This window comes from Mauremys reevesii, linkage group 3 (genome assembly GCF_016161935.1).
Source record: "Mauremys reevesii isolate NIE-2019 linkage group 3, ASM1616193v1, whole genome shotgun sequence".
Classification (NCBI taxonomy): Eukaryota; Metazoa; Chordata; order Testudines; family Geoemydidae; genus Mauremys; species Mauremys reevesii.
This window is the reverse complement of record NC_052625.1, coordinates 65,437,438-65,452,222: the sequence shown is the minus strand read 5'-3', so window position 1 is coordinate 65,452,222 and position 14,785 is coordinate 65,437,438. Positions and strand designations below refer to the sequence as shown.

At 39.4% G+C, this 14,785-nt stretch overlaps 1 protein-coding gene and 1 long non-coding RNA gene across 9 annotated transcripts in view; one reads left to right on the top strand and one right to left on the bottom strand.

The window, feature by feature from the left end:
* The window catches only part of LTBP1 (latent transforming growth factor beta binding protein 1), a 336,620-nt gene that overhangs the window by 220,354 nt on the left and 101,481 nt on the right, over window positions 1-14,785 (top strand). For all 8 annotated transcript variants that reach the window (XM_039530237.1, XM_039530240.1, XM_039530238.1 and 5 more), the window contains 3 exons: window positions 2,447-2,572; window positions 4,877-5,002; window positions 11,890-12,009. In XM_039530237.1, coding sequence (XP_039386171.1) covers window positions 2,447-2,572; window positions 4,877-5,002; window positions 11,890-12,009 — 372 coding nt within the window. The remainder of the gene's footprint in view (window positions 1-2,446; window positions 2,573-4,876; window positions 5,003-11,889; window positions 12,010-14,785) is intronic.
* Window positions 1-14,785, bottom strand: part of LOC120400915 — a 76,177-nt gene that overhangs the window by 10,719 nt on the left and 50,673 nt on the right. The window lies entirely within an intron of this gene.

Sequence of the window (14,785 nt, the reverse complement as noted above, 5' to 3'; positions counted from 1 at the left end):
ACTCCCCACAGCCTTTCTTTTGAAGCATTTTTGTGGAGAATGTTCTCTCTTTCACTGGGTCAGATAAATTGAAACACTGGTGTTGATGTTTCTGTATGCTCCAAATCTGAGTGCGCTCTCATGATCTGGCATTCATGCCCATCCTCAGTCTTTGTGAGTTATTTTCTTAGATAAGTTATTTAAACTTTGTAGGTGGGTATGAACGTACTGATCTACTTCACCATGCCTTGCAGTCTCTGAATTCCTTTTTTATCTTTGTGTCTCTGCACAGTCAGTATCATTTAAATATTAGACTCGGTAAATATTGTTCCCTTTGTGACCAGTTTCCCATCTAAGCAGGTGATTTAAGTTGTTTCAAATTGACACTTTGCCTTATTCCACTTAACGTTGGTTTTCCTTGCAATTTTCAGTACTCTCCACAATTGTTCCTGATGTTCTCCTGCAAGACCTTCTAGTATCTAGGACAGGTTGTTATGAGGTGAAACACTTCCAGTGCAAAACATGTTCCAAAAGGCAATCTCAAGAAACATTATCTGCCAAATGGTTATTGAAAATACAAGTCTTGGAGATTTCTGTGTCTATGGGAATCTGCCAAACCCTTGTGATGTATCTAATTTGCTGAAAAATTTGGCTCCTGCCATGTCGGCAAACATTTCATACCTTGTGGGCAAGAGGAAATATACTTTCTAAATTGTCTTTTTCAACTCCTTTTGTCTCTGCAGTTGCCAAGGAGTGAACCCAGTCTGTCAGCTCTTCACAATAATCCCATTTGCTGTCATGTTTTCCAGCTCTCCCTAGTCTCTCTTTCTAGGCTTGTGGAGCATTTAGGGTGGCATATATAACAAGCTTTGTCTCGTCCCATAATTGCATCTTGTAAGTTAACTGGGAGACACCCTTTTCCTGTGAGCATGTCTTCATATGCCACAAATAGACTGTTCACGTCTGGTTGAGGTTTGTTAGACTCTTCATGACATGCCTCTCTTGATTAGACCTAGCGTCTCTCATGTGTGTGAGCTCAAATCTGGTCACTTTCCTCAGTGTGTCACAAACTCCTGTTTTACCCTTTCCCTTTTTCCCCTCAGTGACAGTTCACATTCACTCAGAAGTGGAATTTGTTCCTCACATGTAACCTCTTGTGCATATTTTTTAGCCATTCATTTGATTTTGCAGCTTCTTTCTTTGATGGATTTATGAGTAACATTTTGCCTTCATTTGAGTTTTGTGTCACTCTCTACAGCCATTATTTCCATTCCTCTTTGTTATACTGCTTGGCATACAAATATTGCCTTTTCCAGTGCCAGGTCCATGTCTCAGAGTAGCATTTCACGTGTCTTTTTATCATTTCACCCCAAAGGAATTTGATCTTTAATGAGGGATTTTAATAATCTTCATACACAATCCATGGTCTTTATCCAGAAAATATATCGTCCATAGGTAACATTCTTTCATGTAACATACTAGTGCTCAATCCTTTTCAATAGTTTTTTCAAAGCTTTCTTATCTCCTCTTTATGACTTGAAAGGTTCCATTTGAACACCATTTTAACAGCAAAAATCCTGAGTCCTAGACTGGCAAGGTTGGTAAAGAGGCATTAAATTAAGTTTAAGGACAAAACTAATGAAACTACATTCTAAGAGTATGTCTACGCTTCCCACCGGATCAGCGGGCAGTGATCGCTTTATCGGGGATTGATTTATCATGTCTAGTGTAGACGCGATAAAAATCGATCCCCGACTGCTCTTCTGTTGACTCTGGAACTCCACCGGGGCGAGAGGTGGAAGCGGAGTCGACGGGGGAGCGGCAGCGGTCGACTTGCCGCTGTCCTCAAGGCCAGGTAAATCGACCTAAGATACACCGACTTCAACTACGCTATTCACGTAGCTGAAGTTGCGTATTTTAGGTCAACCCTCTTCCCCCTCCCAGAGTAGACCTAGCCTTAGACAGAATGTTTTGACATTTAAACTGAGGTTGATATTGTGAGCTGTCTACAAAAAAAAAAAAAAATCCTCATATTTAACCGTTGTCATACTGCTTATAATAAAGTAGCCAAATCTATATTTCACCTAATTAGGAAATGTGTGTTTTCATAGACAACCTGCTGTGATATTGCTAAAAACTACAGTCTGTGAAAATAATTCTGTAATCTGCTACAGCTAACACTTTAACATCTATGATTATTTTCATTTTACTCTATCTTCACTTTTGATTTGCATATGCACCCACTTGACTTCTGTGTGGGGGGGAGAGGGTAGGAAGGGGTGGGGGAAGAGTCATCTGACCACAGGTCTGTTAGTCACTCAGGATAAATTGGACCAATCGGTGTGGTCACAACTGATTTCAGGGTTTCTCTCCTTTTAGCTGGAATAACTGAATATCACTCATTTACTGAAATATTTAAGATAGTTTGTAATAAGTTTTTTCTTTGTGTGTGTGTGTGTATGTATAGAAATCAATGAGTGCACAGTGAACCCTGATATCTGTGGAGCAGGACACTGCGTTAATTTGCCTGTGGGATACACCTGCATCTGCTATGATGGGTACAAGCTGAATGATCAACAGACAAAATGCTCTGGTATGAAAGAACTTTTTCAATAATCTAAAGTAATCACTGTATGAAGCATTTTCAAATGTAGAGCCTGTTCCTGCAAGGGGCTATGTATAATGTAGAAATCCTCTTCTGTACATGCCAAAACTACTCAAAAATGTAATTTATATATATAAAGCAATATTCACCAAAAGCAGGCTCCAGTGAACCTTTCAGATAGTCAAAGATGAATGGAATTTTTTAAAAAAAGTTTTGTGTGTGTGAATTTAGTGCTCATGAAAGGTCTCACTGAAGTCACTAGGAGTTGACGGCAATAAGCAGGAAACCATTTTAACTTGTCTGACCTGTCTCAATGAGTGTGTGTTTGATAGTCCCAAGTGTGTGATAAATATGTAGAACATGGTGAATGTCAAAATCTATTTTACTTATGGGTACAATCATGCTTTGGAGGCACTAGTCTGCATTTTGGGAGGCGCAGGATCACACCACCCAATCAGGTGCTCTGGGAGGGATCCTGCCTCAGGGAAACAGAATCTCTCTCAGATTTCCCCAGTGCATATTGGACTGTTTTGCTGATACTATCCTTCTGAGAGTGCAGTTGACTCTCTTCTGCTGGCTAATGAGGAGTGGGTTGAGTAGGAAACAGTTACCCTGGCACCTTTCCTGCCCTCTTTGGGATGTCTTACATTGCATGGCTGCTACGAAGATGTAGACCTTGTGCTCTAGGGCAGTGACTCTCAGCCTTTCCAGAGTACTGTACCCTTTTCAGGAGTCTGATTTGTCTTGAGTACCCCCAAGTTTCACCTCACTTAAAAACTACTAGCTCACAAAATCAGACATAAAAATATAAAAGTGTCACAACACACTATTACTAAAAAATTGCTTATGTTCCAATTTTTACCATATAATATAAAATAAATCAATTGGAATATAAATCTTGTACTTATATTTCAGTGTATAATATGTAAAGCAGTATAAACAAGTAATTGCCGGTATGAAATTTTAGTTTGTACTGACTTCACTAGTGTTTTTTATGTAGCCTGTTGTAAAACGAGGCAAATATCTAGATGAATACCCCCTGGAAGACCTCTGAGTACCCCAGTTGAGAATCACTGATCTAGTCCATCCCACCACGCTGAGACAGGACCAAGTATACCTTATGTCTTCGGTTACAATTGTGCAACAGCATTGATAACAGTGGGTCCACATGATAGTAACTTGGAGCGTAATTTGGCCCATAGAGTGTATTTGAAGGCTCGATCAGTTCTTTCTCTGCATTTTTTCTTTAAAAATAATAAATAAGGCTATATATGCAAACATTCTATTAATGCAGTTTTATTGATGAGATTTTACTTGTCCAGGAACCAGAAGTACAGACCTCTAGTTGCCCACAGCAGCTATAGTTGAGCCATATTTTACTTATATTAAGGGATTAAAATTACACCATATACAAGAATACAAAAGGCTGCCTGTGAATTACAGCAGATGATCAGAGTCACAACTAAATCAGGAATCAAGTTCCTGACTTCTGTGTAAACAAAATTTCAACAGTAGTACTGAATGAACACAGTAATATTTACATTTGATATTATATTTTCAAATGTTCCGTTATTCATTTTTACTTTATCAGAAAGTCAATAACTACTCAAAAATAATACCTCTACTAACTGGTGCTAATACACTATTTAAATATATTTTATACAAATACACCCAGAATAATAATGATTTAAAATTATAATTTTGACTAGCTTTATACTGTGCTATGCTTGTAGCAATGCCAATGCTTAATATGGGAGTACCACAAATACCGTTGTAACATCAATTACTTGCAAATGGAAATTTTAAAGATTTGAAGAGTGTCCACTGTTTAGTTTTCAAGCAATTTCAGTACTCATATAGCTTAAGCCAGTAACAGGACCAGCTCCTGCTTGGGGCGGACACTCCAGAGTGGGGCGGCACTTTCAGCTATTTGGCGGCAATTCAGCGGAGGGTCCCTCACTCCTGCTCGGAGCGAAGGACCTCCCACTGAATTGCCGCAGATCGCCATTGCAGGGGTTTTTTTTGTGGGTTTTTTTTTTTTTTGGCTGCTTGGAGCGGCAGAACCCCTGGAGCCAGCCCTGGCCAGTAAGCATGATTTTTCCATCTACAACTATTTGATATATCCTTCTTGAGGCTCTTTAAGAGAGCAAAGTGTATAGGCTTTCAAACAGTTAAACTCATTACAAGCCCTGTCTTTTCAAAGGTACATATTTGTTGGGTGGAGTGGGGAAAAGAGTCATTGCCAATTATGTTACATTTTTCAATATCCTTATATTTTTATTTCTTAAACAGATATCAATGAGTGTGTTCAGAGTCCCCATCTATGCTCCCTTGGGCACTGTGAAAATACAGAAGGGAGTTTCCTGTGCATTTGCCAAGCAGGATTCATGGCCAATGAAGAAGGAACAGAATGCATTGGTAACCACTGTTCTTCTTTATTAAAACGATGATGAGAATAATAATTTTAAAACTGATCATTAAGAGCCTGAGCCAAAGTTAACTGAAGTAATTGAAAATACTCCCTTTGACCTCAGTGAGCATTGAATCAGGCCCTAAAGCCCAGATCCTCAAAATCAATGTCCGTTTGGGGCCTAAATACCTTTGTGGATGGGGGCCTAAGAGGGCAATATAATGTTTTCTTCATGACATATTTATTAGGAAGCGGGGAAAAAAAACCAAACCGGACTCCAGGGTGTTTTTATGTGTATAGCTACAGAGGGACATGGTTAACCACATTGAGTGTTGACAGTTATTTATTTTAAAAGTTATTGCTTTTTGCAGGTATGAAATCAAGATTCTCCCTGATAATATATATATATATATATATATATATATATATATTTCCCCCCAACTGATTGGCTGAAGGGTGAGATATTTAAAAAAAATTACAGAACAACTCCTTACCGCTCAACTGTCCCAAATTTGGCAGGACAATCTGCTTTTCCACAGCTTTCCTTGGAATTACCCAGCTGTCCCTTCTTGCCATCTGTAAGCCCCACAGTGTGAACACACTATTCATGCAACATTTATATGTTGCCTTGATCACTCTTCTCTCCACTTCTCCCTGAAGCTTCAGTTACACTCACAGCTCTTGTGTCCTCTTCTCTCTTCGCTTTGCATAGGAAAATTGCAGGTGACTCCACATAGCTGTGGCTCTGATCTTCTCTGGCCATCTTCCAACAAAGTATGTATAGGCTGGTGGATTTGATCACCAGCCTGGGAAACATAACTAGCCACACCCAGATCAACTCATAGCCCTTGCCTCAGGGCTCTGTTTTTTGTCCAACATAAAAGGGAAATGTGGCCTGACAACATAAAGTAATAGTTCTGGTCTCAACATGAGACTGTACCCCTGCCCCACAATCTCCTGCAAGTTGGTGGTCAGAACCTTCAGCCAGCTGTGCAGGCAGAGGGGAAGAGCAGTTGCAGGGGCTCTCATCCCCTCATAGTCCTCTTCTGCAGTACAGGAGAGTATTCTCCCATCACGCTCCTGGACCCAGGCTCCCTTCTGGAGCTGGGGCCCACATCTGTATCACCAAGCTGGTAATTATCAGACCCAATCACCTGACACTGCTCCTTTCCAGAACAGGGCTGGCTGCATCCTGGCCCTTAAAGGGGCAGATCACCCTGATAGAGTGTAATGCAGAGAACTCCAAGTAACACAGAGGACCAGGTCCTCAAAAGTATTTAGGTGCTTAATTCCTATTGAAGTCAATGGGAGTTAGGCACCTCAGTACCTTTGAGGATCTGGGAATAGTTTTTCTGGATTTACACCAGTGCAACTGAAAGCAAGATCTGTCCCACAATGTTTCTAATATATAATATATTACTCTCCAGTGTTTGTTAAATACCTCTTCTTAAGTTGAACATTAACGTTTTCTTTTGTAATTCTCTACTTCTTTTCTATCTGGCAAACATACAAGAAAGAATGGGGGAAATTCATATATTATGTATGTTGGTTATTTGTTGATGAATTTAAGCTTATTTAAGCACCTTTTGGTTTCTGTCCCTACCCCACTTTTCAGATTTTGTTGAAGGATTGAGACCTCACATCTGTGGAGAAGGCCTCTGTGTAAATACCATTGGCTTATATAAATGTGAATGTTGAGACAGTGGATGCTGAATGAAAGGAGAGGCCAATGTCATGGAGAGTTTTGACTCTACAGTAGTAGAAGTATGGCAGTGAAATTAAGCAAGCCAAACCACTGGCAAGTTAATAGCCGTATGTTAGTACTGAATCTTCCCCCGTTGTTTCTAGACTAGTGTTTCTAATTTCTCCAGTTAACTTTAAGTCTGTCTTTGAGTATTTCATACCCCTTTAATTTTCAATTAGCAAATTTGATCATGGTTATGTTCAACTTTTGGATATTTGATAAAAATATTAAATAACATGTCCCATTATGGAAGAATAAATACTACAACGACAAAAGTAAAGCTCTTCTTTTGCAGTTCTGTGCTGGGTGATAATTTGGGCAATACTTAGGCTACGTCTACACTACCCGCCGTATCGGCGGGTAGCGATCGATTTTTCAGGGATCGATATATCGCGTCTCATCTAGACGCGATATATCGATCCCCGAACGCGCTTCTATCGATTCCGTAACTCCACCGCCCCGAACGGCGGTGGCGGCGTCGACATGGAGAGCCCCGGACATCGATCCCGCGCCGTGAGGACGGGTAAGTTATCGATATAAGATACTTCGACTTCAGCTACGTTATTCACGTAGCTGAAGTTGCGTATCTTATATCGATTTTTCCCCTTAGTGTAGACCAGCCCTCAGACTACAGGCTAGCAGAAGTTCATGTAACACTTCATTTTAATCTCTTCCCTTGCTATCTGTTTATAAAAACTCTGTCCACAATAAGGCTTATCTTTAACATTTTACATTTGTGTAACAACAAAAATTGAACAAAGGGATACATTTGCAGTTTGGAACATAAAGCTGCCACCAAACACTGTCATTTCATAGAATAAGAGAGAAGTCCCAGCACATCTGACCTAAAAAATGTGTACCTTTTCTTTTTGGCATCCATTTTTCTCTGATGTGTGTTTTGTGGGATTTTTTTCCTAACCTCTTCAACATTGATTTGATAATCAGTGAATTAAAACCACAGTCAATTATTCTATTTTAAATATATACTCATTTGTACTTTAATCTAAATTACTGAGCATAGAAGAAAATTGTTAACATATTTCTATAATAATTAAACAGACACAAAATGCCATGTATTCTGTAGGATCCTGATCGCCTTGTTTGCATTTTAATAACCCATAAACTGGTAGCAATCCAGCACCACGCATTCTTTTGAGTGATTTAGGATGACTTTGAATTGTTTTTTTAGAACACAGTTCAAAGTATTTTTCATTGTTTTTGTATTTGTTTTAAATGATCCTCATCACCTGCTGTGGGACAGGCTGTCCTAGGCTAGTTTATTCTGGCATAAGACATATTGGTCCAGATTTTCAAAAGGACTCCTATCCAACAACCATTATGGATGCACAAGTGAAGGGCTTGTGTACAAGCAAGCAAGCTTAATTGTACTTTTGTGCGTGCACTTTTAAAAATGTATGTCATGAAGATTTTCACCATTATACATCAGAAATTATGAAGTGAGCATATTAGTAAATCAGGGTTGCTCAGGGGTAGCATTTAAAGAAAACCTTTTTTTGTTTTGTTGTTGTTTTTACTGACAACAAAAAGATTCCAAATTGAGATGAAGTCATTTGCGATTTTTTAAATAAAATGTACATATTTACATGATAGTGCTACGTTGGCTGAGCAATGAAGGAAGAACTGTGTTTATTAGAAGAAATTTAAGAAAATACTGATTGTAAGGCAGTATTTGTAATTGGGTCCAAGCAGAAACACATGCAAAACGTGTTTGTTTTGTTTGGCCCTGTGCTTCAGAGAACAAGCTCAGATTTGATTATAAATCCAATCCAAACACAAGCTGAGTTGAGAGACAGTTAGTTCATTTGTAGTGTCTTTACCAGTGGATACCAATCAGTTACTTCTCTTGGAGAAGCAATTCCAATTAAATCCATGGGGACTGGGACTGGGATGTTCAAAACCTGGAAGTGTGAGCTTGTCTTGCAGGCTCCTCAATCCCATTGGCCAGGGTTTGGGTTTTGGTTTTTTGTTTTGTTTTGTTTTTTTGGTAAATCTAGCTCTGGGGTGGTCCTTGCATAGTTTTTTAAGTGTTCTTTCTGGGCAGGGGCAGATGAGAGAATCATAGTTGGATTATTTATATTGTGTGCTAAAGATGGGGGGAAATAAGATTATTAGAGTCCTTGCATGGTTCTGAAAATAAAATGTTGTCTTAACTTATGATTAACTTTTTCATTATTTTATCTTTCGATACATCACTTTGAGATTAAGTTTATCACAGACAAGGGGAGAAGACTGCTTCTAGGGTTCAAAGTATCGAGCACCCTCAATGCTCATTGACTTCAGTTGGAGTTGAAGATATGAGTATCTTGCTCAGTGTCTTGCAAGATACAGCCCATCATCATTTCTTCTATCTTTCCTCCTTTTACAGTGTGTTTAGCAACTTTCCTGTAGGAGACTTTACATACAGACATTCACAGCAGCATCCAGTGATAGCAGCAAATAGATTTGCTGCTGTGGGTTTTGTTAAAGAACTCCTCCTTCTAGTTTGAGCCATCCGTTATTTTCTGTTATATTATTAATTGTTTCAAAACATTCACTCCAGTGTATCAGGTTTCTTATTCTCCCAGATTTGAGACAACAGCTTCCCATTATATAACGCATATAATTCCTGCAAACAAATTCTACACTGAAAACTAGTTAAGGTTGCTTAAGGGAAAAACCCTCCCACGCTAACCCTTCAGACCAAGGAAATGACATGTTAAGGGAACCATTTTCACCACATCATTACACCCACACATGACATTTACCATTCTGACAGATTCTGCAGCTCCACAAATAACTCCCTTCCACTTCCCACACAACCCCCCACCACACACACACTACTTGCAAATCATTCACTATAACACCACACCTTACTTCAGACTTTACACACCCACACAAACACATATAATAGATCTGGAACTTACCCAGTGATCATATTTTAAGAGTACATACAAGTTACTATTGCTGAGTTCAGAATTAAAGTGTAATATTATCATAGGTGGAGCTGGTACTACCGCTTATAGTTCAGGTTGCCTGACACTTCCCATAATAAGATCCTGTTGTCAGTTTCTTATAACTTTGCTGGACTTTAACTATATGGGCAGACATTTTCCATGCTGCATATCTTTCTCAAGCTCGGGTTTTTGGAAATTTTTCACAAAAATGGTCCAGCTGTTCCTAAGAACAAGTTTAGATGGAATAGGGGGGGAGGGATAGCTCAGTGGTTTGAGCATTGGCCTGCCAAACCCAGGGTTGTGAGTTCAATCCTTGAGGGGGCCATTTAGGGCTCTGGGGCAAAAATCAGTACTTGGTCCTGCTAGTGAAGGCTGGGGGCTGGACTCAATGACCTTTCAAGGTCCCTTCCAGTTCTAGGAGACAGGTATATCTCCTATTATTATTATATTATTGTTTTGCCCATGTTAAAAAAAAAATCTTACAGCCATTTCCTTCAGAAGCTCTCGTGCCTCCATGTTTCAGAGCAAAGGCTTGAAATTTGGCAAGGGGTGGTCTTTGTGTCAGGGATGTGTCTTTTGCTGTTCTCATGAAAAGCTACCCAAATTTGGTCAAGTTCTGAGCCTTTGAAAAATTGTCATTTGCACATGCTCAGTAGAGAATTGTTAGAGTTTGGTTGCTGAATTCTCTGAAGATTAATCTGCACTGATAATGTTCCAACCCAGGGAGGTAGGGGCAGAGCAGTACTTTCACTGCAGTTGCTTCTTCAGGCTCCTGGGAATCGCTGTGGCACTGGGCACCAGAACTGAGAGCAGCACTTTCAGTACTCCCACTGCTTATGTCTGGGCACGCTAGAGTAAGAAACAGCTTGTCTTGAATATAGGGGGGACAAGAGCCGAGCAGAAGTACGGTGTGCGGAGTAGATTGGGACATGGGGTCTGCGGATAGGGGGGACTAGGAGCTGGGAGATTAAATGCACCCTGTCCATTGGATGATGAAGGAGACCTATGGAAAAAATAGAATGTGATCATGTAATTAAAGACTAGTAGAATAAGGCATATGCATGGACGTGGGAGTGGAATTAAGGCTGCACTGGCAACCTTAATTCTGACATTTCCTAACTTTTGAACGCTTGACTTTGCAACCTTAAGAGTCTATTACTTTAGCTTTTTGTATGTAAAAGTGTGTGTATTGTGAGTAGTGTGATGATTGGGGTTTTTTTTTAATGTGGAAAAGAGCTGCAGAGACTGTCAGTGAGAGCTCTGAGGCTTAGACATAAGCTCCCTGCTCTGATGTGACTGAGCTAGACCATCAGAGTGGAATCTGTGCTGATGCACCCACCTAGCCCATACATTGCCAGCTTTTCTGCAGCCTCATGGGGTTGTCCAGTCACACACACCCACTTCTTAGACCCACATTATCCACCCATGTCATCGATTGCCACTCACACTGCCTGCATTCGTAGTCCTCCCACAACTTATCTGCCCTATAATTCTGCATACAAAAGGGCCTAGGGCAGCCTCAATTTCCCACCTCTATGCCCCCTCCTCAAGCGCTCAACAAATCTCACTTTAGTTAGGGAAGCTGGAGGTACAGTGAGACCTGCAGTGCTCGTAAGACAAGCCTCTACAAGGTCCTAAGAGTGGCTGGAGTTAGTTAGCTGGGGGTGCTGAAAACAGAGGAGACTCACCCAAATTTCTCTAAAGAAGGGTTTTTGCAGGTTTATATCTCACCCCAGGAACATTTTTAATGCTCATAATACCCTCAGAAATTCAAGGTCACCTCAAGGAGCATTTTCTATTTTTAGTTTATTTAAATGGCAAATGGGCTGAGCTACACAGAGGTACAGGTCTCCTCAAAGCCATACACGTTATATGTCCTTCACCACGAAACCACTGTCAGCAACTCCATAATTTAATTGTGAAGCTACAAGTGATTATCCTTGTATCTTTAATCAGTTTATAAATAAAAGCTCTGATCCACAGCTGGTATAAATCTGTAGGGCTCCTTTGACTTCAATGGAACAGGGCTGACTTACACCAGACGAGAAGGACTTCAGTAGAACTATCCTGATATACATCACCTGAGAATCTGGTTCAAAATACACAACTTAATATATAAATGCAGTTACAATAATCAGACTAGTTTGTTCTTCAACAGTCTGTTATTATTCTGACCTAGATTTTCTTATTTTTAAAGATATTGACGAATGCCTGACCCAAAGTATTTGTCCAGATGAACAATGCATTAATGGTCCTGGCTCTTACCAATGTGTTCCTTGCACAGATGGATTCAGAGGCTGGAATGGACAGTGCCATGGTATGTTCTGTAGTGTTTGTATCCTAAATATTGTTCTATTTGTGTTTTGAGAGACTGTGGTGTTAATGGAAATGTGCCAAAAAGGCCTCCTATTGTTACTGAAATAGAAACTGAAGGTAGGTAATATTTCAAAATGATTTCTGGTCTTGGAGAGAAAGGGAGTCAGCCAAGTTTTCCTCACTATAGAGCAATGAAAATTAAATTTAGGATGTAAGTATCATGAGATGTAAAAGTGGAATTTTAGAAATATGAAAATACGTAATTTTAAAATTTAAGAGATTTTTAAACTAGTGATATGCTAGAATGCCATTGTTAAGGTTAGTAAGCAAGTGGAAAAACTTGAGATTGCTATAATACTTCAGTGTGAATGGCGTGCTGTTGAAGAAAATTCAGATACTGGTTCACAAAGCACACTGACAATATCTCTTAATTATCAGTATTTCCAGCAAACCATTCAGCACACCTCTAACAGTTTCACTGCCATTCAATAAGGATCATTTTTAGCTCAGGTTTTACGGATAGATTTTTCACAATCTCTATTACTGTTTTTTTCCCAGTTGTTTGCCTTTCTTTTTTCAAGGACATTGACATCAGTTTCTGAAACTGATAGCAAAGGGCAGTCAGAGGTGTTGTGTAATAATTGTACAGTGCTACTTGTCTTCTGGATCTGAGAGTACCCCCTGCTGGATTAATTGAAGCACGATTGCATTTCAGTTGTGAGGGAAGTGATTTGTGTGTGCGCGCGCGCGTGCGTGTACATATCTGCATACACACTGTACTTTGTGCAATGATTTGGGACTCTTTCTGCAACACAGATTTCCATTTATTCAGAAGTAAAAAGTTGCCTTTTTTATATATAGTACAGTTGAATATACAGCTTCAAAGGTGGTCTAGGAAGAGTGCATATTTTCCAACATTAGGCTTGATTTTTATACCGCCGCAGAAATAGCTTTACAGAGATAATCCAGTTCAAAATACCAATATTCTAGTGCAGTCCCAGAATTACATCACTTACATTTTTCATTTTGCCAGCTAGATTATTAGAAGTGCAAGCAGAAATGTTAAATCACTGCATTACTCAGCCCAGGGTCACAAACTTAACTGCTTGCTCCAAGCAATAAATCTCTGTTTTGAATTACTGAAGTCATATATAATCTTTTATTAAAGGCATGCAAAGTACTCTTTCCTTTTCTCTTGTTTCATGTAAAATTCTAAACCACATATAACCAAGGCAGTTCATCCACACTTTTCATGATATGATCAGTCTTCATTTTCTGCTTATCCTGGACTTGAATTCCATTCAAAATTATCCACATGAACTTTAGTAGGTCTAATGGGGACAGATTTTTCCTTCTTAACTCAACTCTGTAGCTTTATAATAAAGTGCCCTTTAAACAATAGGGCAAAAATCCATCCTACTCTGAGAAGGTATTTCTAGGCAAACTTGAGAGTCCCTTCTGCACTCAGCCCATTGGTCAGATTCTTGATGAACCTTCCTTGCCATTCTGTAGTTTCCCTCTGCAAGTCAGCATTCTGTAGTTCTTTCCCCTATTCTTGTTCTCCATTCCTGCACTCCTTTTAATTGATCCCTTAGGAAACAAATTCCAACAGTCCCAGTGCTCTTTAACAGTACAAATTATATCCTCCCCTGTTTTATGAAGGTAAGCATATTATTTCATTTTAAATGTAGGTAGGTTTACATGTATACGGCATTAGGAACTGTGTGGGATAGGGACGTCGAAATAAAAAACATATGGGCTGAAATTGAAAATCACATCTCATCCTCAAAGGAAATCTGCACAACACCTTCAAAAGATGAGCCTGGAAAGTTAAATTCATAACTCTGCAAAATACCAAAAATCATGGGCTTAATAAAGACACTGGATTTATGGCTCATTACAGCAATCGGTAACCCACTTATCCTCCTTTGTCCTATGACTGTAGAGGTGTTACCTGGCCAAGTTACCTTGCAAGAATGGTCTCTTGCAATATATGTTCATTCAAAATCTGTTCCATGTTGTATTTAGCTGTGACACTCTGGTTACCTTTCCCAGACATGAAGGAGAGCTCTGTGGTAACCTGCAATTGGCCCATGCCAGCTGACTCAGGCTTGTGGGGCTCGGACTAAAAGGCTGTTTAATTGTGGTGTAGATGTTTGGGCTTGGGCTGGAGCCCGGGCTCTAGGACCCTGTGAGATGGGAGGGTTGCAGAGCTCTGGCTGCAGCTTAGCTCTGCAAGTTTGAATCAGCTAGCACAGGCCAGCCACTGGGTCTAATTGCAACATAGAGATACCTGGTGTAAACTTGAAAGCTTGTGTCTTTCACCAACAGAATTCGGTCCAATAAAAGATATTACCACACTCATCTCATTGATACAAGGTCTGGGAATTATTATAATCAGTCCTGGAGCCTGGGTGGATTGATTTAAATAAATGCAATTTGAATCAATTGTTAATTTAAAAAAACCTTGATTCTAATAACCAATTTTAATCTTTTTGTTTCCATATTTTAAAAAATCTATTGTACATTGAAATAAAAATTGCTGATGTGATTAGTTTACAAACTATTGATTTTTATTATAAAGTTGAAGCAAATTTCAGTAAAATGATTGAATAAATGACAGAAGCAGCATTGAGAAACTGTCACATGCCACCTGGATTTTTCCATTGATTTTCCTGCTTTCTTTACACCAAATGAGTTTTCTAACTTAGAATAAATTAATCCCAGGCCTGTAAAATGTTCTCTCTACACTTACTACACTTTCTACACTACAGGCT